The sequence below is a fragment of the Oncorhynchus keta genome, chromosome 3 (genome assembly GCF_023373465.1).
Source record: "Oncorhynchus keta strain PuntledgeMale-10-30-2019 chromosome 3, Oket_V2, whole genome shotgun sequence".
In the NCBI taxonomy this organism is placed as follows: domain Eukaryota; kingdom Metazoa; phylum Chordata; class Actinopteri; order Salmoniformes; family Salmonidae; genus Oncorhynchus; species Oncorhynchus keta.
The window spans coordinates 2,582,587-2,609,764 of NC_068423.1; the positions used below are offsets into that span (position 1 = coordinate 2,582,587).

Genomic DNA, 27,178 nt, shown 5'->3' on the forward strand with positions numbered 1-27,178 from the left:
AGCTCTACGCTCCAGACTTCCGGTGCGTCTCCACGGCCCAGTGTATCCTGCGCCGGCTCTACGTACTGTGTCGCCAGTGCGCCTTCACAGCCCAGTGCGTTCTGTGCCAGCGCCCCACACTTGCCGGGCTAAAGTGAGCATCCAGCCAGGACGGGTTGTGCCAGCTCTGCGCTCCAGATCTCCGGTGTGTCTCCACGGCCCAGTATATCCTGTGCCAGCTCCACGCACCCGGTCTCCTGTGCATCTCCCCAGCCTGGTAAGCCCTCTGCCAGCTCTACGCACCAGACCTCCAGTGCGTCTCTCCAGCCCGGTGCGTCCTGTGCCAGCTCTACGCATCCGGCCTCCAGTGGTGATCCATGGCCCAAAGCTTCCAGTGATGATCCATGACACAAAGCTTCCAGTGATGATCCATGGCACGAAGCCTCCAGTGATGATCCATGGCACGAAGCCTCCAGTGATGATCCACAGTCCGAAACCTCCAGTAAGGATCCACAGTCCGGAGCCTCCAGCGATGGTCCCCAGTCCGGAGCCTCCAGCGATGGTCCCCAGTCCGGAGCCTGCAGCGACGGTCCCCAGTCCGGATCCTTCAGCTACAGTCTGCAACCTAGAGCCTTCAGTGGGGGTTCCCAGTCCAGTGCAGCCAGCGACGGTCCCCAGTCTGGAGCCTCCAGAGACGGTTCCCAGTCCGGAGTCCGCGACAACAATCTACGGTCCGGAGTCCTCAACGACATTCTATGGTTCGGAGTCCACGAAGACAATCTACGGTTCGGAGTCCTCAACGACGATTTAAGGTCCGGAGTCCGCGACAACGATCTACGGTCCGGAGTCTGCGACAACAATCTACGGTCCGGAATCCCCGGTGACGATCTCCGCACCAGAGGTGCCACCGAAGTAGGGGGAGCCTCAAGCGGAGCGGGGTCTGCGTCCCGCACCGGAGCCTTCACTGAGATGAGATTCCCACCCGGACCCTCCCCTATAGGTTCAGGTTTACGGCCGGAGTCCAAACATTGGGGCGGTGGTACTGTTACTCCCTGACCTTAGAGAGCCTTTTTTGTTCTCTATTTGGTTAGGTCAGGGTGTGACTTGGGTGAAAAATCTATGTTTCTATTTCTTTGTTGGCCTAGTATGGTTCCAAATCAGAGGCAGCTGTCTATCGTTGTCTCTGATTGGGGATCATACTTAGGCAGCCAAAGCGATCTTCTGTCAGAAGATGGGAATAAAACGCAGGGTCATGTGGACAATGTACTTTAGTAAAACGTTCAGTGTAAATGAAGTTTGATTGTAGTTGAATGATGATATAACGATTGGGATGTTTAGGCTATTATTTGGGGAGAGAAATATGATGGTGAATCTAGTGATGACAAAAAGTATTTTTGTGGTAGTTGAAGAACTATGTAGAATAGGTTCATATATAGACCTATTGATAGCTAGTTGTAGTTATATATAATAAATAAACTCTTTAGGCTAACAGTGATCATTGAAAAGTATATTTCCTGAAGAAAACGTGGTGTGCTTGCAAGCTTGAAATGTTATAGTAGTGATAGTACCTGCAGTAGTAATGGTGGTGACTGGTTGTTGTTGAAAGTAGGTAGATGAAAATATTGATTGATTGGTTGGTCGATAGGATAGCCTGAACCTGTGAAAGTTGGTTTGGTGTGTCACGCCCTGACCTGAGAGAGCCTTTTTATGTCTCTATTTTGGTTTGGTCAGGGTGTGATTTGGGTGGGCATTCTATGTTTTGTTTTCTATGTTTCTTTATTTCTATGTTTTGGCTGGGTATGGTTCTCAATCAGGGACAGCTGACAGGGTCGGCGGCGAGTGTCCAAACACCAGACGCGCTAGTCCGGGGCCCGCAACGAGGGTCCCCATTCTGGGGTCGGCAGTGAGGGTCCCCACACCAGAGGCGCTACCAAAGTGGGGTGAGCCAGAGGTGGAGTGGGGTCTACATCCAGCACCAGACCTGCCACCGCAGATAGATGCCCACCCGGACCCTCCCCTATAGGTTCAGGTTTTGCGGCCAGAGTCCGCGCCTTTGGGAGGGCGGGGGGATAATGTCACGCCCTGACCTGATAGAGCCTTTTTATGTCTCTATTTTGGTTAGGTCAGGGTGTGATTTGCGTGGGCATTCTATGTTTCTTTATTTCTATGTTTTGGCCGGGTATGGTTCTCAATCAGGGACAGCTGTCTATCGTTGTCTCTGATTGGGAATCATACTTAGGAAGCTGTTTTTCCCTCCTTCAGTGTGGGTAGTTGACTTTGTTAGAGGCATCATAGCCTAAGTTAAGCGTCACTGTTGTTTCTTTGTTTTGTTGGCGACATTTAACAAATAAAAACAAAAATGTACGCTCACCACGCTGCACATTAGTCCGCTTCTTACAACGCCCGTGACATAGTGTCTCTAGCTTGAACAGTTCAAGAGGAACAATTATTGTTCTGGAGATTATATGCTTATATATGCACATTTGAGTAGTTATAATTAAAGTGGGTGGTGGTCAGTAAATGTGTTGTTGTCAGGAGTTGTGTGGCTGTGGTCAGTAATTGAATGGTTCAGTAATTGTATTGGTCTGTAGTTTAGTGGTTGTGGTTACTAGCTGTGGTCAGCAGTTGTGTGTTGTGGTTAGCAGTTGTGTACTTGTGGTCAGTAGCTGTGGTCAATAGTTGTGGCCAATAGTTATGTGGTCAGTAGTTGTATGTTTGTGGTCACTAACTGTGGTCAGTAATGAATCTTCTAGCTTCTGACATGACTTAATGCAAAAGACAGCACTTGATGAGTTACTTCAACAGCTCTATCTATTGTTTGGTTGACGCTATTCCTAATTCTTTCAGTTTTGAAAGTAGAGTAAGATTTCATACGCTCCAAGTTTTTGTCTGACTTGTTGGGGGAGTTTGGCAGTCGTTTGAAATAGTTTGTGGGAAATGTGTTAATGTGTTATTGCAGTTACTGAAAAAGCTGTATCGTTATATACGTAGCAGTTAATTCCGCAAACAGAATTGAATAGCAGAGAAGTAGATGATGATGATGTCACACTGTTTGTCTAACTTGTTGGGGAAGTGGTAAAAATGTCTGCTTTTTATAAAAAGTTAGTGTTGTTAATGTGGTTAATAAAACAGTTGTAACTTTTTTATCAGAATAATACATTTAGTTCCAAGGTTAGATTTGAAAAGCAGAAAAGTAGAGGAAGATTTCATATGCCCTAAATTTTTGTATAAGTTGTTAACAAAGTGGTCAAAGTAGACGATTTGTGTAAAAAGTTGCATTGTTGCAGTTACAGTGAATGGAATGTTGGAAGTGAGGATGTCACAATGGGCAGCATGATTTAGAATAACTTTAAAAGTATAAAAGGTATCAAAAAGTTACACAGTTGTCCTGGCCAATCTACACATTTTAAAGTTTGATCTGCCTTTCTAGTTTAAATGCTGTAAGAGGAGTAGCGTGCTTAATAATAATAAAAGTCAGAAGTATGTTGAAGATTTAAGTCAGGGCTTTTGCTTTGCCAAGCTCCACAACAAGATGTACGTCAAAGATGTACAATGTGGACTTTTGCTTTGAAAGCCCCACTAAAAATAGTCACAGTTCCAGTAAATACCGATGTGATAGCAGCTGGGTCTACTTTTAAATGAACCAGAAAAAATGGAGCCAATGAAATGTCTCACGTCCTCTTTCATCTCTGCTGGAGCTACCATATTGAGTCATTGGGAGTGACACACTAGTTCACAGACGAGACATTATATTGACCAGATACTCTGGGGGCCACTCTAACAATTATAATAAATGTCTTCAAAAATGAAAGGCAGTCAGGAGGAGGCAAGATGAGGTGGCACCATTCTAGCCAATGAGAGGGCAGATACGAGTGTGATACGCACAAAACGCACAACAGTTTCCACTAGTTACCACCGCCACAAAGTCAAAATTGGCTATATCGTATAAATAAATAAAATGAAAGTTAGGGTTAGGTGTAAGTTTAGCAGTGTGGTTAATGTTATGGTTAGGTTTAATATCACATTTGAACTTCTTATGGCTAGGGGCAGTATTGAGTAGCTTGGATGAATGGATGAATAAGGTGCCCAGAGTAAACTGCCTGCTACTTGCTAATATATGCATATTATTTGTATATTTGGATAGAAAACACTCTGAAGTTTCTAAAACTGTTTGAATTATGTCTGTGAGTATAACAGAACTCATATGGCAGGCAAAAACCTGAGAAAAAATCCAACCAGGAAGTGGGAAATCTGAGGTTGGTCGTTTTTCAACTCATACCCTATTGATGATACAGTGGGATATTGGTCATGTTGCACTTCCTAAGGCTTCCACTAGACGTCAACAGTCTTTAGAACCTTGTTTCGATGCTTCTACTGTGAAGTGGGGGCAAATGAGAGGGGAATGAGTCCGAGGTCTGCCAGAATCCCTTGAGCTCGTGACACTCGTTCACGTGAGAGCGAGCTCTGTTCCATCGAAATTCTACAGACAAAGGAATTCCCCGGTTGGAACATTATTAAAGATTTATGTTAAAACATCCTAAAGATTGATTCTATACTTCGTTTGACATGTTTCTATGGACTGTAACGGAACTTTTGGACTTTTCGTCTGCTTGTGCGTCATGAAGTTGGATACTGGGCTGAACGGGCTAACAACAAGGAGGAATTTGGACATAAATGATGGACATTATTGAACAAAACAAACATTTATTGTTGAACTGGGATTCCTGGGAGTGCAATCTGATGAAGATCATCAAAGGTAAGTTAATATTTATAATGTTATTTCTGACTTCTGTTGACTGCACAATATGGCGGATATCTTTATGGCTTGTTTGGTCTCTGAGCGCCATACTCAGATTATTGCATGGTTTGCTTTTTCCTTTAAGCTTTTTTTAAATCTGACACAGCGGTTGCATTAAGGAGAAGTGTATCTAAAATTCCATCATAACACTTGTATTTTCATCAACAGCTATGATGACTATTTCTGTAAATTGATGTGGGTATCTGCACAATCACCGCATGTTTTAGAACTACTGAACGTAACGCGCCAATGTAAAATTAGATTTTGATATAAATATGCATTTTAGCGAACAAAACATACATGTATTGTGTAACATGAAGTCCTATGAGTGTCATCTGATGAAGATTATCAAAGGTTAGTGATTCATTTTATCTATATTTCTGCTTTTTGTGACTCCTCTCTTTGGCTGGAAAAATAGCTGTGTTTTTCTGTGACTTGGTGGTGACCTAATATAATAGTTTGTGGTGCTTTCGCTGTAAAGGCTTTTTGAAGTCAGACACTGTGGCTGGATTAATGAGAATTTGATCTCTAAAATTGTGTTAAATACTTGTATGCTTGAGGAATTTTAATTATGAGATTTTTGTTGTTTTGAATTTGGCGCCCTGCACTTTCACTGGCTGTTGGCGAGATGGGACGTAACCATCCCAAATATCCCAGAGAGGTTAAGAAGGAAAGAAATTGAACAAATTATGTTTTAACAAGGAACACATGTTCATTGAAATGCATTCCAGGTGACTAAGTCATGAAGCTGGTTGAGAGAATGCCAAGAGTGTGCAAAGCTGTCGTCAAGGCAAAGGGTGGCAACTTTGAAGAATCTCAAATACAAAATATATATTTTAGTTGTCTAACACTTTTTTGATTACTACATGATTCCATATGTGTTATCTCTATATGTGTTGCCCGGGGTGGCAGGTAGCCTCGTTGTTAGAGCGTTGGACTAGTAACATTAAGGTTGCATCAAATCCCTGAGCTGACAAGGTAAAAATCTGTTCTGCCCCTGAACAAAGCAGTTAACCCACTGTTCCTAGGCTGTAATTGAAAATAAGAACTTGTTCTTAACTGACTTGCCTAGTTAAATAAAGGTTAAAAAAAATATCTCAAGTGTTGTTAACACCCACTGGTTGGTGGAGAAACCAGCTTTTGAGTGTTCATAGATAAAACACCTAAGTTCTTCTGACTGGCATGGAAGTGGGTAGAGCCTTCAGAGGTGTACTAGGGTATTTGGTGCTATGTGATTAAATGAGAGATCGGACAAATGGTGTCCTATCCTAACCTGTTGTAGGCAGTTATGAGTATGATAATGACATCTTCGCAGTCAGAAAAGGGAAATTAAATAAATAATAGGAAATAGATGCAAAGATTAAAACAATTCAAATAGATTGTTTTTATATTTAGCTACCTGTTTTTTGTTGTTATGAATAAGTGTCATAATTTATTCCCCATTGGCATAAGCCACTTATGCCTTCTTGCAATGCAAATACTTAAACCATAAGAAATTGTATATATGCATGGTCTAAAGCAGTGTTCCCAACCCTGATCCTCGAATACCCCGAACAGTACACATTTTTCTTGTAACTGAACAAGCACAACTGATTCAACTAATCATCAATCCCTCAATGAGTTGAATGAGGTGTGTTTGTCGAGGGCTACAACACAACTGTACACTGTTGAGGGTACTCCAGGACCAGGTTTGGGAAACACTGGTCTAAAGGACGAGGATAAGCACATTCTCAATTCAAGTTCATTTTTTTTTAAATCTCCACTTTTGCGTGAACTGGAGCAACCATTTTTTGTGCGTACGCAAAATGTACAAATAAGGTCCCGGGGCTGCACCTCTACCTTCCTATGCTAATGCAGACCGCTGCTCCCCAGACAAAGGCACTGGATCTCAGTGCTTGAGGCGTCACTTCAAACACCCTGGTTCAAGTCCAGGCTGTATCACAACCAGTTGTGATTGGAAGTCCCATAGGGCGGCGCACAATTGGCCCAGCGTCGTTCTGGTTTGGCCGGTGTAGGCCGTCATTGTAAATAAGAATTTGTTCTTAACTGACTTGCCTAGTTAAGTAGGTTATTTAAAAGGTTAAATAAATCAAATAAAAGGCTGGTTCATGATTTTGTATCTTACAGTTTAGGTCCAATGATGATACAATTGTCCCTCTGTTGTTTGGTGGCATCCTTAGCTACCTGGTGTGACAATCACTCACTTGTTGCGGCAATAGAGAGCCATGCACGCCACTCCGAGAAAACTGATTCCTGAGGCGATGCTGCAGATGGACATCACCTGTCTCTGGTAATTCTCACGGCTCTCTGTGGAGACACAGGCAAAACATATGATGTTAAAGCCACATTCTGTATATTCATGTAGAGTACCATGAAATGGAGTTAGTAACACACACAGTAGTAATTGTAGGTATTGTGGCTCTCTGTAGAGACACACTCGATATGCATGTAGAGTACCATCAGAGTGAGCCACCAACAACAATTATAAATCCTCGATAGTAACACACACAATAGTAATGGTCGGTCTCGTGACACAGACAAGAAGCATTTTAAAGCCACACTGTAAGATGTGCATTAACTGCCTTCAGAAAGTATTCATACTCCTTGACTTATTCCTCATTTTGTTGTTTTCAGGCTGAATTCAAAATGATTAAAAAGTTTTATTTTTCTCCCACATCTACATACAATACCCATAATAACAAAGTGAAAACATGTTTTTAGAAGTGTTTGCAAATTTATTGAAAATGAAATACAGAAATATCAAATTTTTAAGTATTCACACCCCTGAGTCAATATGTGTTAGAATGGAATCCAGAGTGGCGCAGTGTTCTAAGACACTGCTTCTCAGTGCAAGAGGCAGTACTTGGTTCAAATCTAGGCTGCATCACATCTGGCTGTGATTGGGAGTCCCATAGGGCGGTGCACAATTGGCTCAGTGTTGCCTGGTGTAGGCTGCCAATGTAAATAGAATATGTTCTTCACTGACTTGCCTAGTTAAATACAAATAATCACATTTAGCAGTGATTACAGCTGTGAATCTTTCTGTGTAAGTCTCTAAGAGCTTTGCCTACCTGGGTTGTACAGTATTTGCACATTATTCCTTAAAGAAATCTTCAAGCTCTGTCAAGTTGGTTGTTTATCATTGCTCGACAACCATTTTCATGTCTTGCCATAGATTTTCAACTGTAACTAGACCACTAAAGAACATTCAATGTTGTCTTGGTAAGCAAATCCAGTATATATTTGACCTTGTGGTTATTGCCCTGCTGAAAGGTGAATTTGTCTCCCAGTGCCTTTTGGAAAGTGCTTGAAATGTACTGCTCGATTGAGGGACCATACAGATAATTGTATGTGTGGGGTACAGAGAAGGTTGTCATTCAAAAATCATCTTAAACACTATTGTTGCACACAGAGTGAGTCCATGCAACTATTTTTGTGACTTCTTAAACAAATGTTTACTCCTGAACTTATTTAGGTTTGCCATGACAAGGAGTTGAACACTTATTGAATCAAGACATTTCAGCTTTTCCTTTTTAATTCATTTGTAAAAATGTCAGAAAACATAATTCCACTTTGACATTATGTGGTATTGTGTGTAGGTCAGTGACAAATCTACATTTAAGTCAATTTTTAATTCAAAATGTTGCAAAGTCATGGGGTATAAATACTTTCTGAAGGCAGCATCCCACTGGCCACAGATGTCAATTCAACATCTATTCCACGTTGGTTCATCGTCATTTCATTGAAAAGACGTAGGAACAACGCTGATTCAACCAGTGTGGGATAATATCAAAGATGTGCCACTATCAAAAACAATGGAGTAAAATATAAATGCAACCCTAAGTACTACTGAACCACTGAACCCTAAGTACTACTGAACCACTGAACCCTAAGTACTACTGAACCAAAGTGATTTGCCATCTGCTTTGGGGCCTAACATCCAACAGGAGGGAGGACACTCGCAAATATGTGGAGCAACTCACAAATGTGAGTCAACTCACAAATGCAATGCATGTCACAAATGTAAGATGTGAAGTCACCAATGTCATATTCACAAAAACATTTTTGACCACTGTTGTGTTTGCAATGTAAGAAAGATCTTTGCAAAATATGCTGTGTAAGCCAGAAATCTATCTTGCATTTATTTGCTCATCATCATTCGTTTTTTGTTGATGATGAGTCTTTTGCTTTGGATGATGACATAGAGTATGTTTGTGAAGCTACAACTACATATTTACTGACTGTGATTTTTATTTGAATGTTGCGTTTTGTATTTGTTAACCTCTTTGGTTTGTGACTTGCTACTTACTGTATATATTTTCAAAATGTTGATAGTTATTTCTGTGGAGATGTTCAAGTTTTCCAGAATTCAGTCAAGCTCACATTTGGAGAGATATGCTTCTCGGCCGCCACAAAACGTGCATAATGGTGCCTGTAGCCTACTCGGAATGGTTCGGGATGGTTGAATATTTTTCTTGATGGTTTCAACAAGCTTGTTGACCACTGGGAAATAATTTTGCCAGATATTAATTGCCAAATGCAATGAATTTGGCAACAAGTCCTGCAGAATCATTGTATACTTTGACCATTCAGCTTGCATTGTCTGACACACAACCAGCTTGCTTTTTAAATCAACCTCAACGTTTTGTTAATATGTTTTAGCACTTTCCGACACTTGTCAATACACTGTATCAGTCAGTCAACTTTTACTTCTTCACCCAGCTCTCGTTTGCAAGGCAAAACAAAATATGAAGAACTCTTCTCTCTTATCAGTCTGTTGTTATGGAGATGCTGTTTTTTGACAAGCTTTTTTTATTTCTTGATTTCAGATGGTCAAGTAGCTTGTTAGCACATTTTCTTATGTCGCAGGTTTTGCAGAATATATTTTTGTCATCTGTAACAAGTGTCCCAGCAGTGTATTGAAGCACTTTTTTCCCAAGCGCTATTCAGATCTTAGATTTCCAATGATTTTTTTTGGACTTCCATGGTTGGATTCCTCGACTCCACTTTAACTGCCCCATTTTTACATGTTCCGATGACCAGATATTGAGTCAGTTGGAGAGGATCAGCTTGTGCAAAGTGAGGTGTAGAGTCACTGATCTACAAATAGTTGTCCTTGCCAAATAATCTACATTATGCGATCCAGATTTGCAAAGCTACGCCTCCCGTTTGCTAGGCGACCCCCCCTACCAAAATACATTAAGCACAACCAGACATTGATTGATTGGAGACTCCTTGTATTAACCACAGAACATTTCCTAGGATTTTCTATTTGCAGCGACACTAGCCGTATGTGAACGGAATGAAATGAAAATTAACTTGAAAATAATATATAGGTTATTCTACTTGCTTTGGAACAGGGTTTATGCCATGTAATGTGTGGCTGCCTAGTGCTACGTGTCCATATTACAACATCCTCAGTCTCAGCGGGACTTGATTCAATCTGAGGCTGTCCTCATATGGACACTGTATTGGACCATACAGTGTTTTTTGGCCACAAGTGAGAGTACTAATGAAGTTAGAACTAAATAAATCCATTGCACGGATGATTTCAAAGCCATGCTTATCCACACAGTACTTGTAGTTGGGTGGTTGTTGTCAGTTGTATGGGTCAGAAGATGTGGTCAGTAGTTGTGTGGTCATGCTTAGTAGTTGTGGTGAGTAGTTTTGTTCAATGGTTGTGGACAGGAGTTGTGGTTAGTAGTTGTGGTCAGTATTTGTCAGTAGTCTTGCTGTCAGTAGTTGTGGTCAGTAGTCGTGTGGTTATGGTCAGTAATTATGGTCAGTAGCTGTGGTCAGTAATTGTGAAGGTCAGTAATTATGGTGATACGATTTGTGGCCAGTAGTTGTGTGGTTGTGGTCAGAAATGGTGTGCTTGTGGTCAGTTTTTATGGTTGGTAGTTGAGTGGTCAGTAGTTGTGCGGTTGTGGCCAGTAGTTATATTAATAAGATGTGTGGCCAGTAGTTGTGTGGTCAGTAATTGTGTAGTCATTAGGTGTGTTCATTAGTTGTGTGGTTGCAATCAGTATTTGTGGTTAGTAGTTGTGGTCAGTAATTGTGGTTTTGTGGTTGTCGCTAGGTGGTGGTGTTCAGTAGTCGTGGTTGTCAGTAGTTATCGTGATTAGATGTGGGTTCAGTAGTTATATGTTTGTGTTCATTAGATGTGTTGTTGTGGTCACTAGATGTGGTCAGCAGTTGTCTGGTTGAGGTCAGAAGTTGTGTGGTTATGATCAGTAGTTGTATGGTCAGTAATTGTGTGGTTGTGGTCAGTAGTTATGGCCAATAGTTGTGGCTATTAGTTGTTTTATTGTTCAAGAGTTCAAGGGTTACTGTTGGTGAGTTATTTATACAAATGTCAGACATTTTTTGTATTGGTTGTGGTCAAGATTTATGGTCAGTAGTTGTGTGGTCAGTAGTTATGTTGTGGTGATCAGTCATTGTTGTCATTTGTTGTGGTCCGTAGTTGTGTGGTTTGGTCAGTAATTGTGGTCACTCTTCACCCTCGTCTCCATTTTTTGCCCTCTGAGTCTGTTGGTATCTGTAGCAACATCTCCATTTGGGCTGCTTAATGATGACACAGAGACCTGCTAGCTGTCATTAGATAGCCACTTGTTGAACCTCTAAACTTTGGTCAGTCGTTGTGTGGTTGTGATCAATAGTTGTGGTCAGTAGTGTTGTTCAGTGGTTGAGTTCAGTAGTTGTGTGGTTTGTGATCAGTAGTTGTGGATAGTAGTTGTTGTCAGTTGCTTTGTGGTCAGTATAATGATTTCAGTATTTGTGGTCAGTAGTTGTGTGGTTGGGGTCAGTAATTGTGGTTAGTAGTTGTGGTCAGAAGTTGTGGTCAGGTGGTAGTGGTCAGTAGTTGTGGTGGTCAGTATTTATGGTAATTAGATGTGTGGTCAGTAGTTGTGTTGTTATGGTCAGTAGTTGTGTGGTCAGTAGTTGTTGTCAGTGTGGTCGGTAGTTTTGGTAAGTAGGTGTGTGGTTCATTAGTTGTGGTCAATAGTTGTGTGGTTGTGGTCAGTAGGTTTAGGTCAGAAGGTTAGATCAGTAGTCAGTACTTGTGGTTAGTAGTTGTGTGGTTGTGGTCCGTAGTTGTGCGGTTCAGTAGGTGTGGTCAGTAGTTGTGTGGTTATGTACAGTAGTGGTGGTGAGTCGTTTTGTTCAGTGGTTGTGGTTCAGTAGTTGTGGTCAGTAGTTGTGATCAGTAGTTGCAATGGCCAGTAGTTATGTTGATAAAATGTATGGCCAATAGTGATGTGGTCAGAAGTTGTGTGGTTGTGGTCAGCAGTTGTGTGGTTGTGGTCACGAGATGTGGTCAGCAGTTGTATTGTTTTGGTCAGAAGTTGTGTGGTTGTGGTCAGATGTTGTGTGGTTGTGGTCAGTAGTGTGGTCAGTAATTGTGTGGTTGTGGACAGTAGTTGTGGTCAGTAGTTGTGTGGAGGTGTGGTTGTGGTCAGTAGTGGTGTAGTTATGTAGTTGTGCAATATGTAGGAGTGGTCAGTAGATGTGGTTAGTAGTTTTGTTCCAATGGTTGTAGTCAGAAGTTGTATGGTTGTGTTCATTAGTTGTGTGGTTGTGGTCACTAGATGTGGTCAGCGGTTGTGTGGTTGTGGTCAGAAGTTTTGTTGTTGTGGTCAGTTGTTGTATTAACAGTAATTGTGTGATTGTGGTCAGCAGCAATGTTCCATCTAAACCAAGAATGCAGTGCAGCTCCCCGGGACTGCCATGCAGAAATATCAATCCATTAAGAGATGCATGAGATTGAACTTCACTCAACTTTCTAAAGTAGTGGTCACCAACCGATCGATCGCGTTCGACTGGTCGATCTCCAAGTCATTCCTAGTCGATCGCCAAACAATTCTGTATAAAACCCAACGATAAAGCCTTGTGTCCCTATTTTGTTTTATTAGTCTCTGACTGTTGACAGTAGGTGTAACCAATTCAGCTGCCCTAGTAGCTGAAGCCAGGTAGAGCCAGGTAGACAAACTATTGCCACTTTGAACAATTTCATGTGTCTGAAGGTAAAGACTCTTTCCCGGCGGGCCCAGATAGCAAATCAAGTGCACTATAGGCCTACCGATGGCTAATTGGATGGTTCAGATGACCGTTTCTGCAGTAATGTAGCAGGCATAAAAGAGTGTTACGGCAATGTTGATGTGAGATTTCAAAACATTTAAAACCATGAATAGAGAGAGACTGTCAACAAACACAGCAAAGATATGCTGTTTTTATGAGTGAGTTCATGTTTAAGTTTTTACTGTCAACACTTTTTATTCAACACAGCCATAAAATGTGCATTCTTTCTATTTCCACCCCCAGTGCTACATTAAGCATGGCAGCAATAATGAATGAGAAGATGGTTTAGTAGATTAGAGGCTTGGTTCTTTTTTAATATGGAGGAATATTTCACTTTCTCTGTCCATAGGAGTAACAACATTAATGTGTGCGTGCGGCAGACATAATACGGTGCGACTGGAGTTTCGCCATCAGCTGGAAGACGATGTCCCTTCTTGGTCAGTGTCAGTGGAGGAAAGGGCGAGCGGAGGTATGTTGAGAGGCTGACCCTCAGCCTGCTGCTCTCTTCCTCCGTTCAGATTGACCGTCAGATGCAGGCACCACCAGCCCAGTAAAATAAAAATAAGAATCAAATGATTTAAAAATGTATGCTCACTCGGCTGTGCTTCACAAGTAATACAACGACGGATCTATTACCGGTGTGATCATAAAACCTGTCTTTATAGCCGGCTCGATTCGGTCTTATGTAACAAAATTTGAAATGTTGTTTTTTACATTGGATAAAAGTAGACTCCAAGCTATAAAATTGTATATTCTGCTTTGAAAGTTGATAAACTTGTAACCCCGCTTTTGAGAAAATGGCCATTGAATGTTTTGGTACATTTACCGGAGAGCTCATCTTTGTCTTCACCCATTCACCATCGTTCACCTCTTAATTGTATTTATTTTATTTAACCTTTATTTAACTAGGTAGGCCAGTTGAGAACAAGTTCACATTTACAACTGCAACTTGGCCAAGACAAAGCAAAGCAGTGCGAAAAAATAGATGTGCAGATGATGATGTGCAAGTAGAGATACTGGGGAGCAAAAGAGCAATAAGATAAATAAAAATATGGGGATGATGTAGTTGGCTGTGCTATTTACAGATTGTCCGTGTACAGGTACATTGATTGGTAAGCTGCTCTAACAGCTGATGCTTAAAGTTAGAGAGGGAGATATAAGTCTCCAGCTTCAGTGATTTTTGCAATTCGTTCCAGTCATTGGCAGCAGAGAACTGGAAATAAAGGCGGCCAAAGGAAGTGTTGGCTTTGGGGATGACCAGTGAAATATACCTGCTGGAGCGTGTGCTACGGGTGGGTGTTGCTATGGTGACCAGTGACCTGAGATAAGGTGGGACTTTACCTAGCAAAGACTTATAGATGACCTGGAGCCAGTAGGTTTGGCGTCGAATATGTAGCGAGGGCCAGCCAACGAGAGCATGCAGGTCGCAGTGGGAGGAAGTATATGGGGCTTTGGTGACAAAACGGATGGCATTAAGATAAACTACATCCAGTTTGCTGAGTATAGTGTTGGAGGCTATTTTGTAAATGACATCGCCGAAGTCAAGGATCGGTAGGATAGTCAGTTTTATGAGGGTATGTTTGACAGCATGAGTGAAGAAGGCTTTGTTTTGCGAAATAGGAAGCCAATTCTAGATGTAATTTTTAATTGGAGATGCTTAATGTGAGTCTGGAAGGAAAGTTTACAGTCTTGCCTGACACCTAGGTAGTTATCTACATATTCTAAGTTAGAACCGTTCAGAGTAGTGATGCTAGTCGGGCGGACGGGTGAGGGCAGCAATCGGTTCAAGAGCGTGCATTTAGTTTTGCTAGCATTTAAAAGCAGTAGGAGGCCACGGTAGGAGTGTTGTATGGCATTGAAGCTTGTTTGGAAGTTTGTTAACACAGTGTCCAACGAAGCCCTATGGGACTCACAATCACAGTCGGTTGTGATACAGCCTGGAATTGAACCAGGGTAACACCTCTAGCACTGAGATACAGTGCCTTAGACCGTGGCACTACTCGGGAGCCCCAAAATGTACTGATGGCATACAAGTTTGGCAAATGGCATTTAACGTGTTGCTATTTCCACGTTAAAATGTTAAGGGATACATTTTCTCCATTGTTTTTGATTGTACTGTAAGCATCTCTGGTACACCTACATTGTGATCAAATAGCCACAGTAGCCTACAAGGCCACTGTCAAAACTATGACTTAAAGCAGGTACTGCTTCAGTGTTCACAGAAAACGTGCACAGAAATTTCACAAGTCTAGCCTGACACCTGGGTTAGATTGGATATCAATTACTCTCTGTAACATGCAGAATATAGGGCACTAACCCATAATTCTGTGGTAGTGGCTCAGCAGCAGCGGCTCAGCAGAGCTGAAATTGCTCAAAGGCAAAACATTTTTTAAGGCACATTGCTTCCCACTACCACAGAATTATGGGTTTGTGCCCTATATTCTGCATGTTACAGAGAGTAATTGGTATCCAATCCAACTGATTATAGTCGATAAATTAAACCAGTGCGAAGGTTTCTGGTTGTGAAATCTGCCAAAAAGATGAATGTGCGACTTCCCAAACCTACTGTATATGAAAGTGATTAATCAATCTGTTATGCTGACTGTCTGTAGCTAGGTTTACATGAACTTGTCCAGTGATTTTTTTTGTTGTTGAGATTTATAAAGTTTGCATAGAAAGTAGATGCAACAATTGGCTGCCACGGTGTGTTTCGATTTAACTGTCTTGTGTCGATAAAAACAGCTGGACATAATGACATCAAACAACAAAAACAACAAAAAATTGGTCGCAAAAAGATAGAATGCCTAATAAAAGTGTTGAAGTGTTTCCATTATAAATTGCTCATTAATATAGGGGCGACAGCCTGACAACCTATCCATTTCATGTCTCAGGATTTGCAAAAAGTCATCAATTTAAGGGCATTTTGTCTTTTTTTTCACACAACTTTTAACCTAAATCCAATTATGTTAATTTTTGGGTTCATTTCACATTGAATTTACATTAATTGACAACTCAACCAAATGTAAATCAAAACTAGACATTGATCTGAATTCTGTTTCCAGTGGGCTAGGCTACTAAAATGTTCCATGTGTGCAATTTCTGTTAGCACCTCTCTACTCTGCTTCTCTATGCCACTACGCACATGTGATGATATGCATGCAATGCTTTATTATAAAGGTGACATTTTCTCATGTGTTCCGGTACCTCAGAGCCCCCTTGAACATTGTGAAAATTCTGTGCAAATTCCAGGGCACGTTTACTGTGAACACTGAGGCCGTACCCGCTTTACATTACAGCTTTAACAGTGGCCATGTAGACTACTGTGGCTATTTGATCACAATGTAGGTGTATACCAGAGTGGCTTACAATAAAACACAATGGAGAAAATGCATCCCGTAATATTTTAACATGGAAATAGCTGTTCTATCAGCCAATGTGTAGTGTTAAATGTAGGCCTACATTCCATGAAACATGCAGGTCTTGACATTAACCTGTTTATCTACTTGTCCTTCAAACAAGGAGGTGACTGAAAATGTTGTTGTGTTGTTTGATGCAAGAAACCACTTTAAAAAATAAAATGCATTATTATTGCCATTTCATTATTACAGAGAATTGGACAGATTATGCTACTCTCTGGTTACTGGCTACTTAGCTTATTCAAGACGGTCTCAAAATGCAACACTGTCCCTTTAAGACACAAAAAAAGCTCTTTACCTGCCTAGTTTTTCAAAGATGTCTAGAAATGTATATGTTTTGTGCTCTTGTAGGAAGCAATCACTCTCCTACAGTTGACTACAAATTATCTATAACTTGGCTAATAACTCACCAACGAGCAAAGAATTTGAACAAAATGTGCACATGTGGCTACATGCAGATCTTGCTTCGATCTCAAAACAAGCACATCTACTCACAACCGCTCATGCTGTAAACACAGTTTACAGTAAATGGCACAGAGCCATATATGGCAATGGTCTATTTGCATATAGACCTACTGCAGTTCTGGTTGTTTATGCCACACCGGTCTGTGTAGAGTACGAGCTGAGTAGTGTGTGTCAATCTAATAGAATCCTACTCCGATGTGTTCTGCCTACAACAAAATCTCTTGCATAGTTCATTTTGTTTCAGTATGTTGCATTTAAGTGGCTAATACTGTGTTAATATGTTCACAATTGCCACAGTATAGGGAAACGTTGATAGTGTTAACAGTTGTCACCAACCAGCGAGGTAGATGCGTTTTTTCAGTTCAGTCATTTTAAATCTGGGTGGTAAATTAGTTCAATCGCAGTCACTACACAAACTTTGAGTGGGTGTGTGCTTGAGAGAAAGAAGGGAGGATTGTGAGGAAGAGAGAGAGAGAGAGAGATCGACACCAGAGAGGATGTGATAGATGGAGAGACCTCTATCAAATCCTCTCTGATGTCGATCTCTCTCTCTTCCTCACCGATCTTCCCTTCTTTCTCTCAAATACACACCCACTCACAGTGTGACTGCTGTTTAACTCATATACCACCCAGATTAAAATCACTGAATTTGAAGAGAGATTTGTCTGCCTCGCTGTGTCGCTTCTCTTTCCACTGTCTCCATCTCTACCCTCTCCCTTTTATTTATTCTATAAGTGGAAGTGTGTGAAGTAAAGACAGAGTGTGAAGCCAGTGTTAATGGAAAAATATGCAGCAACAGGTTGAATTTATTCACTAGTCATTGCATGTGGGAAAGGGCAGGTGGATGGATTAAACTATTCCCAGTCGAGTTGGGGATACTCATGACAGAGAACACGCACATTTGACGTGACAATTCAGTCGACGGGACTCATAGGGCTGGTTTCCTGGACACAGATTAAGCCTAGGCCGGGATTCAATCCAAGCCGCTTTATAGAGCAGAACATTGAACTTTACTTTTAAAGGGGAAAATGCCTTTAAAAGGCGCCTCTGAAAATAAATCCCAGCCTAAGTGTAGTCCTGAACTGAAAAGCATGTTCATTGCAGATTCTGTGTCAAGTAAATCGGACCAAAGAGTGTATATTTCTTTCAGATGCCCCAAAACATCATATTGTCGACTGTATTGCTAACGCCACTGTTACTGTGTGTGAATCCCAAGTCAACCCCTAGCCCTTTCCATGAGGCACCAGTATAGATTTGAGAGGATTGGATAGGTGTGACGGATGTCACTGTGGTTGCATAGTCGTACTGTGGGCCTACCACTTCCTATCACACCAGTTTATATTGAGATTAGAACCCGGGACCTTTGCCTTACAAACACACTTGATTGCCCTCTTGACAACTATGCTACCAAAAAGCAAGAAATTCGATAACGCATAATCAATATTGTGACAATGCGCAAAATCAAGCTACCACTAAATTGCATAGACCTATCCACTCCGCTCACATCGACTCAAGTGCCTATATGCAGTAGAGGTATGTGCTAGGCGTTGGTTTGGGATTTAGGGTATAGCTTGATGACATTAAATATGGTGTACATGCCCATGGGACATTTCCAATCATTTAAATGAGAACACAGTGTGCAGCGAGGAATACACTCCAGGGATATAGACACATACACAAATATGAATAGATGCATACACTATGCATACAAAAGTATGTGGACACCCCTTCAAATGAGTGGATTCGGCTATTTCAGCCACACCCGTTGCTGACAGGTGTATAAAATCGAGCACATAACCATGCGATCTCCATAGACAAACATTTGCAGTAGAATGTGGTACCCTTACTGAAGAGCACAGTGACTTTCAATGTGGCACCGTCATAGGATGCCAGCTTTCCAACAAGTCAGTTCATCAAATCTCTACCCTTCTAGAGCTGCCCCGGTCAACTGTAAGTGCTGTTATTGTCAAGTGGAAACGTCTAGGAACAACAACGTCTCAGCTGTGAAATGGTAGGCCACACAAGCTGAACAGCACCACTGAGTGCTTCTGGAAGCAACGTCAGCACAAGAACTCCACGAACAATGCCAAGCGTCAGCTGGAGTGGTGTAAAGCTCAATGCAATTGGACTCTGGAGCAGTAGAAACGCGTTCTCTAGAGTGATGAATCACACTTCACCATCTGGCAGATGAATTTGGCAGATGTCAGAAGAACGCTACCTGCCCCAATGCATAGTGCCAGCTGTAAGGTTTGGTGGAGGAATAATGGTCTGGAGCTGTTTTTCATGCTTTGGGCTAGGCCCTTTTAGTTCCAGTGAAGAGAAATCTTAACGCAACAGCATACAATAACGTTCTAGATGATTCTGAACTTCCAACTTTATGTCAAACGTTTGGGGAAGACCCTTTCCTGTTTCATCTTGACACCTGTGCACAACGCGAGGTCCATACTGAAATGGTTTGTCGAGATGGGTCTGGAAGAACTTGACTTGCCTGCACAGAGCCTTTACCTCAACCCCATCGAACACCGTTGGGATGAATTGGAACGCCAACTGCGAGCCAGGCCTAATCGTCCAACATCAGTGCCCGACCTCACTAATGCTCTTGTGGCTAAAAGGAAGCAAGTTGCCGCAGCAATGTTCCAACATCTAGTGGAAAGCCTTCCCAGAATAGTGGACGCTGTTATAGCAGCAAAAGGGGGATCAACTCCATATTAATGCCCATGACTTTGGAATGAGATGTTTGACATGCATTTGTCCACATACTTTAGGTCATGTAGTGTATATACGCATTCACACACAGGAGAACGTGTAAACACACACACACACAACATTGGACAATGCATTTGCAAACACACACACACACACACACACACACACACACACACACACACACACACACACACACACACACACACACACACACACACACACACACACACACACACACACACACACACACACACACACACACACACACACACACACACACACACACACACACTGTAACCAGTCCTTCTTTCGATTGCAGACAATACTAGCTTCCATGCAGATAGAATGCACCTATGCATCCATGGTGACCGGAGAATGTTCATCTTTTCCCAGGTGAGCAAAGAGCGTTTTGCTCGATTGTATTTTTTGAGCAAGGTAATTTCTGAGAGGTTGAGAGAAAATAAAGAGAGATTTACTGCATAAATTAAAAGTTTACTTACCCATGAACTCGATGCCCAGTTCACCCGCTGCTCCATCCAAGGACACAGTGAATAAGAGAGGGAGAGAAAAAGTGATGGATACAGTGTGGGAGGGGGATGGAGACAGAGAGAGGGGGAATAGATTAAGAACAAGTGAGGGAGAGCAATGTACAGAGAGAGGAGATGGGAAGAATAAGGGGAGAGAAAGAGTGGGAAGACAATACAGCGTTATTGAACAGCATTTTATATGAAACACAGTCATAACACTCACTCAGGCTTTACCCACTGGAGCACTGCAGCTACATTACAAGAACCTGGACTTTGGTTGACTTCCCAAAATCCCTTTTATTTTCTGTTGAATATTTTTTTTCAAACATAGAAATTAATACTAGAATTGAGACAGACCTAAAATGCCTTTCATGTTCCAAGTCCAGACAATAAAACTAGTACCTATGTTGAAGTGATAATTGTTCGCTCACCACCTCTCTGACCCCAACCTTATGTTTGTTTCAATACTCTACTTAGCTATCCCAGTTCTTCTGCTCACAAGACTGTCAGTAAAGACAGACACACGCACACAGACTGATGTAGGCTTAAACACACACACACACACACACACACACACACACACACACACACACACACACACACACACACACACACACACACACACACACACACACACACACACACACACACACACACACACACACACACACACACACACACAGAGACCGTGTGCATCTTTTCTCCATGCATTAAAGCATTTTTCCACAATCCCAGAGCTGGGGCGATAGATAAAGAGGAGCACTCGTGTTCCCTTCATCCTTCATCCTCCTCCTCCCCTTTTGACGTCACTGTAATATAATCTAATTTAAATGTAAATTAAACCCTCACACTTAATTCCTTAACTGACAGAGGTGGTCTGGGTTTGAAAATAGAATGCGGCTTGCAGGTCCTGGTTATAGATTATTTGGTGGCCACAGTCAGAAAGAAGGGAGAAGCAAAACTCCAAACAGTGTGAAAATCGTATGTTAGGAGATGCATTTTGACAGTATCATGGCAAATGTGTCAATGTCATACGAGTCATAATCCCATAATGTACCTTGGTTTCACAGAAAACTAAAAGTATGTTTACAACCCTTTATAAAGGGTACTCAAGGGTACCTTCATGTAAAGTGCGACAAAAATGTAAAATGGCCAAACGATTAAAACACACTGGATATATAAGTCAAGCAAACTGAATGAGTCAGTATTAGCAGCCAGTGGTGCTCCCATTTAGTTTAAAGTGGTCTCCAGAGAATGGCATTAATCAGAATGAGATAAAAGAGGGAGAAATGGTAGTGACAGGGGTAGGCATTGATTGCAGATTTTAGCTCTGCCATTGACAATCGTGAGAGGTGGTTGTGATATTTGAGACAAAGTTTTTATCATTGCGGTGAAAATACTTTTGACAGGCCCGGAACAGTCTCTTATTGATGCTGCCAGTTCAGTATTGCCGATTCACGCGTACCCACCGATTTCCCACCACAACAACCCAACATTTATCTCCTTTAATCGCTCTACTGTCATCGCCTGCACAGATGATGTCATTAAGCACTGATGCACATCTGTTCCTCTGGCATCACCGAGATAGGTCTGGAAAATGTGTACAGTCACATGAAGCAATACCCCCCCATCCTTTGCTCTGGCATCTCAAGGCACCCTTGGGAGGTATTTGTGCCATCATGTGGAACCTTGAGTAACCATGGAGAATATGAGGAGGCCATGCTCCACGTCTCTAGTCGTTTGGGGTGATTACGAAGAACAAATCTGTGCCGCTGGGGAAATAATAGCAGGAGTGAATCAAATCTTAATCTTTCCTTTAGTTGGTGGTGAGAGGGAGCCTGGTTCTGGCTACCGCTAGCTGCTGCTGCTTACACGGTCCTAATACCTTGACAGATAATTACGCTAATTAGAGACCCGCTTTCTTTCCAAGAGAGCCAGTCGTGAAAGCTTTCGCGTTGTTATTATGGGGTGTTGTGTGTAAATTGTTGAGGAACATTTTTGTATTTAATTTATTGAAAAAGATGAGCTCAGAGAAAAGATCAAACAGATCCCACTGTCAGATTCCACAGCAATGAGGAGAACTGAAATATTAGCTGAAGATTTCATTTCAAAACTTGATGAGGCCATTCAGAATGCACCAAGCATTTCATTAGCTATGGATGCATCAACAGATAATAGCTTCTGATGTTTGTCAGATACTTTAACGAAACAAAGAAGGAATTCTGTGAGTGGCTGTTGGTCTTCACAAATCTATAATGACACACACGGGGACAGGTTATCCATGAGTCCATCAAAGGGATGCTGACAAAAAAGGGGGATAGATCTCAAGTCACTGGTCTCCATCACCACAGATGGAGCTCCAGCCATGATAGGAAGAGGGAGTGGACTGGTTTCACATTTGAAAGAGGACCACCTTAACCTGACATTATAACACTGCATCATCCATAAATCTCTCCTGTGTGCCAGTCTGGGAAAATAGTATTCGGAGGTTATGACAATGATGATGGAAACTGATACACCTTTTGAGAGCAACATCATCCCTACAACACTGCTCGCTACGGGGCATTCTGACAGAGGCCAATGACAGTTTTGATGACTTACTATTGCACAACAATGTGAGATGGCTCAGCAAAGGCAGGGTTTTGGAACACTTGGGGCATTCAGGAGGAAATCAAAGCTTTCTTATCAGAGCAAAAGAGTGACAAAGCAACTCAGTTTTCTATGGAATTGGTGGCAGTTTTGACAGACATTATATCAGACCTTAATCAACTGAATGTTAAGCTGCAGGGATGGAACAACACAATGTGCGATGTGCTAACAGCAGTCCAGGCTTTACAGAAGAAATCTTTGGTTTTCAAATATCTCCAGGCAGAACTTGTCCACTTCCCCAATCTTCTGATGCAAACGCAGGGAGACAAAGATGTTCCCAAACATGTTTATTTCATCCAAGGCTTGCTTTCATGACTTGTTGGAAGAGAACTGCTGCTGTTCATCTAGAACCCTTTCTTGGTCACAAATGTGACAAAGTTGTCAGATCTTCAGATAGGTTGCATCACTGCAAATTTAGTGGATTGAGCTGCAAGAAAATGTGGCTTTGAAGGAGCAGGCTGGTGATTGTGACCCTGTCATTTTCGGGGGAAAGATGGTGCCTGCAGCTGATGTCCTGTTCAAGAAACTGGCACTATACATCCTGACCATATTTGGCTCCACATACAGCTGTGAATCAGCCTTCCCCACAATAAACTTTATTAAAAACAAATATTGCACAAGGCACACCAATGAACACCTGTAACCAGTGTGTCAGTGTTGTTCACACACCATTTGTGCCACAGTTCAAAGCATTGGCAAGAGATAGAAAGTGTAATTTCTGTCATTAATGCAGGGCAAGGCCCAGAGTGACTTATACATGAAGATTGCATGGGCCACAGTGACGTTCTGTGCATTCAGATTATTATTTTTATTTTTTATAAAACATGCACTTTATTTTATTTAAAAAATATATATATATATTCAAAGCCCATGCACAATGGTTCACAGTACACTATTTGCATAGACAATTATACAACCACTTTTGTTCTTTAGCAATGTTGATGCAGTGTTGCACATGTTTACATTCAAAATAAATTGTAATTCAATCAGATTCTTAGTCTAATTTAATGTATTTAATGTACATTTAAAATAACAACATATTTCCTAAGTTGTAGATGCCTATGTTTGTTACTTCGCTGTACCACATTGCCGATATAGGACCATATCCATCTGGACCTTTGCCACAAATTCATGTGTCTCGTGTCTGAGCCGCAATTCAACGGCTCAGAAACAAGACAAATGTGGCAGGATCTACAGACAAGCACAGATTACAAAAGGAAATCCAGCTTGTCTGACGTCTTGCTCTCGGACAAGCTAAACGCCCTTTTCACCGGCTTTGAGAATAACACAGTGCCACCGACGCAGCCCGCTCCAAAGGACTGATCTCCGTGGCCGAGGTGAGTAAAGACATTTCAGCATGTTAACCTTCGCAAGGCTGCCGGCACAGACGGCATCCCTAGCTGCGTCGTCAGAGCATGCGCAGACCAGCTGGCTGGATTGACATATTCAATATCTCCCTATACCAGTCTGCTGCCCCCACTTGCTTCAAGATTACCACCATTGTTACTGTACCCAAGAAAGCAAAGTTAACTGAACTAAATGACTATCACCCTGTAGTGCTCACATCTGTCATCATGAAGTGTTTTGAGAGGCTAGTTAAAAGGATCATGTCACCTCCTCCTTACCTGAGACCCAGTTCAATTTGCATACCGCCACAATAGATCCACAGACGATGCAATCGCCATCGCACTGCGCACTGCGCTATCCCACCTGGACAAGCAGAATACCTATGTAAGAATGCTGTTCATTGACTATAGCTCAGCCTTCAATACCATAGTACCCTCCAAGCTCATCATTAAGCTCAGGCCATAGGTCTGAACCCTGTTCTGTGCAACTGGGTCCTGGACTTCCCACGTCACTGGTAGATGAAAAGCTGGCAAGGAAGGAATGACCTCATAAGGAGGAGATTCACATGACAAAAAAAAGAAGATTGTTATGATATCGAAACAGAATTATTTTAGAATATTAATGTTCTAGTCTTCTCCGCTTCTCTATGAAAAACGTATCCTTCTCCAGTGCTAGCTTCTCCTTCTCCAGTGCTAGCTTCTCCTTCTCCAGGGCTAATCTCTCGCCTTCCACCTTCAGCAGCTCCTCCTGCACCTTGTGCACGGCCGTGAGTACCCCCAGGAGCGTCCTCTGGAGAGCCACCATCTCCTCCACACCAGCAAACCTTGCCCGGGGTGGCACTGGCTCGTCCATTGGGGTGTCATGATGGATAAAGATCAGAGACAGGCGCATCTCCTTTGTCTTCAGTAATGATCTGTTGAGAAAATACAATGAATATGTTTTGGGAATGATATGTGTTCTAGGCCTATTATAGAATAATAATAAACTTATTAAATGAGAAATCAAACAAACTCCTACCTCTGCTTGTTCTTCTGTCATATGATCATGATGATCATCCGGGCACAGGGGCATATGGATGAGGTCCAGTGCTATTTCTGGAAGGTCAAACACATTGTGTCAGCATGACAACAATGTTTCAAGAGCTGTAGGCTCGATGTGATGAGAGAAGTAAACAAGTGTAACGTTAGCTGCACAACTGAATACTTTTGTAACCATGAACGTTTTCTTGCGACACTGCCTCAGACACAGTTGGCTACCGGACATTTAAATGCAGCAAGAAAATGAATTAAACCTCCATTATCTAGTTAGCTAGTAATTAACAATCTATTACAATATTCTAGAAGTGTTATATAGCTAGTTAGCTTGTCAATTTGCAAAAAAAAAACTTGGCTAACTTCAACGTCGCTAGCTATGTTTGGCTAATTAGCTAGCTAGCTAACTTACCGGTCATGCTGTCCGAGTCGATGTCCAACTGCAGTCCCTCTACCACCATCCCTCCTATCATGAACAACACCTTCTCCTCCAGCTGGTCCACATGAATGGTCGATACCCCCCTCCCAGTCTTCTTCAACTCCCTGCTTCTCTCAGCTGTTGGCTGTAGTGTTGTGGCGCGCATGGATGGGTTATTTATCTCCGGTAATGAACATACTTCTCTCCGTCTTATATTTGATCATTTATTTACATATTAGGGTACCTGAGGGTTGATTAGAAACGTTGTTTGACTTGTTTGGACGAAGTTTATTGGTAACGTTTGGCATTCATTTGTATGCATTTTGAACGAGGGAAACGAGGGAGTCAAGTGAGCCAACTAAACTGACTTTTTGGGGATATAAAGAAGGACTTTATCGAACAAAAGGACCATTTGTGATGTAGCTGCGACCCTTTGGATTGCAAACAGAGGAAGATCTTCAAAGGTAAGTGATTTATTTTTTTGCAATTTCTTACTTTCGTGATGCCTCTGCTTGGTTGGAAAATGTATGTAATGCTTTTGTATGCTGGGCACTGTCCTTAGATAATTGCATGGTGTGCTTTCGTCATAAAGCCTTTTTTCACCGGATGTTGGCCAGCTGGGACGCTAGGCTGTAAAACAGTGATCAGTTTGGTCATTACAGAAAACACCAGACTGATATCTATCACAATTATTTGTGAGGATAACATCAAGCAGAGTAGCCTTTTCTGGGTATATGGAGTCATACCTTTTGTGGGATTGGTAAAAATCTGAGAGAGTTTTAGGGAGTCCCGTTGTTTTAAGACTTGGTCAGGAAGTTTGAGGTCACCTAGCAGGACAAAGTCAGACATTGTGTAAGGGGCCAGAAGAGAGCTTAGGGCAGGTAGGGTACATACTGGTGCTAATGGTGGACGATAACACCCAACAGGCAACAAAGAGCCATTTGAAATCTTAATGCTTAAAACCAGCAAATCAAATTGTTTGGGGACAGACTTGGTGGAGACAACTGAGCACTGAAAGTGTTTTTATTTTTTATGACATTTGAATGTGCATCAGATGACAACAAGATCATATTGCACAGCAATTGAATCAGGTAACATGAATACGAAGCCGTCGAGAGGTGGTTAGAATAGGATAGGAGGCCAAAAGTCGGTGTAACCAATAGAGAGTCAGAGTCGCAAGTTTGGGAACAAACATTGTCTGTGCCACGGTCGGGTAAATTAGTAAGTTCATAGTCAACAAAGTGCTCAGGAGTGATGGAGCAAATAGCATAAAGCACAAGGAAAAAATAAAATGGCTTGGGGTTAGCCGTTTTAAGTTCAGAGTCAATCATCCCAACAAAATAACTTGAGACAGTAGGCTATACAATTCTGAGATCAAATAAATAGTAGGCCTATACTAGTTAATTAAAGCATTTCTGAATAAAGCTCACATAATAAGCTTCATAAGTTAATTAGCCCACAGAAAATTCAGATCAGTCCAAAGCCTGCGGTGTCTGTGTATGTGCGTGTGTGCTGGAGGCGAGTGAAAGCTTGGGAGAGAGGGGAGAGTGTGGCGGGCTATACCAGCGAGGGGGATACAGGCCAGGGCAAACGGGGAGGAGATCCCTGGGTGGGATCCAAGCAGCAGTGCTGCAGGCAAAGGGAGTAGGTGTCACACCCGATTGGGAGAAGCTTTTTCAGGAGGGAGAGGCAGTGTTCAACGTTACCAGATGTGTGTGGTGGAGCAGATAAAAGCACCCAAACAAAATGCTTTGTAAAACAAA

The 27,178-nt window shown here is 42.0% G+C and overlaps 1 protein-coding gene across 2 annotated transcripts in view; it reads right to left on the bottom strand.

Annotated features, from left to right (window-relative positions):
• The window catches only part of nrg3b (neuregulin 3b), a 448,553-nt gene that overhangs the window by 80,884 nt on the left and 340,491 nt on the right, over window positions 1-27,178 (bottom strand). For both annotated transcript variants that reach the window (XM_035744894.2, XM_035744885.2), the window contains exons 4-5: window positions 19,944-19,970; window positions 6,982-7,084 (exon numbers count right to left, since the gene is read on the bottom strand). In XM_035744894.2, the coding sequence (XP_035600787.1) occupies window positions 6,982-7,084; window positions 19,944-19,970 (130 nt within the window). The remainder of the gene's footprint in view (window positions 1-6,981; window positions 7,085-19,943; window positions 19,971-27,178) is intronic.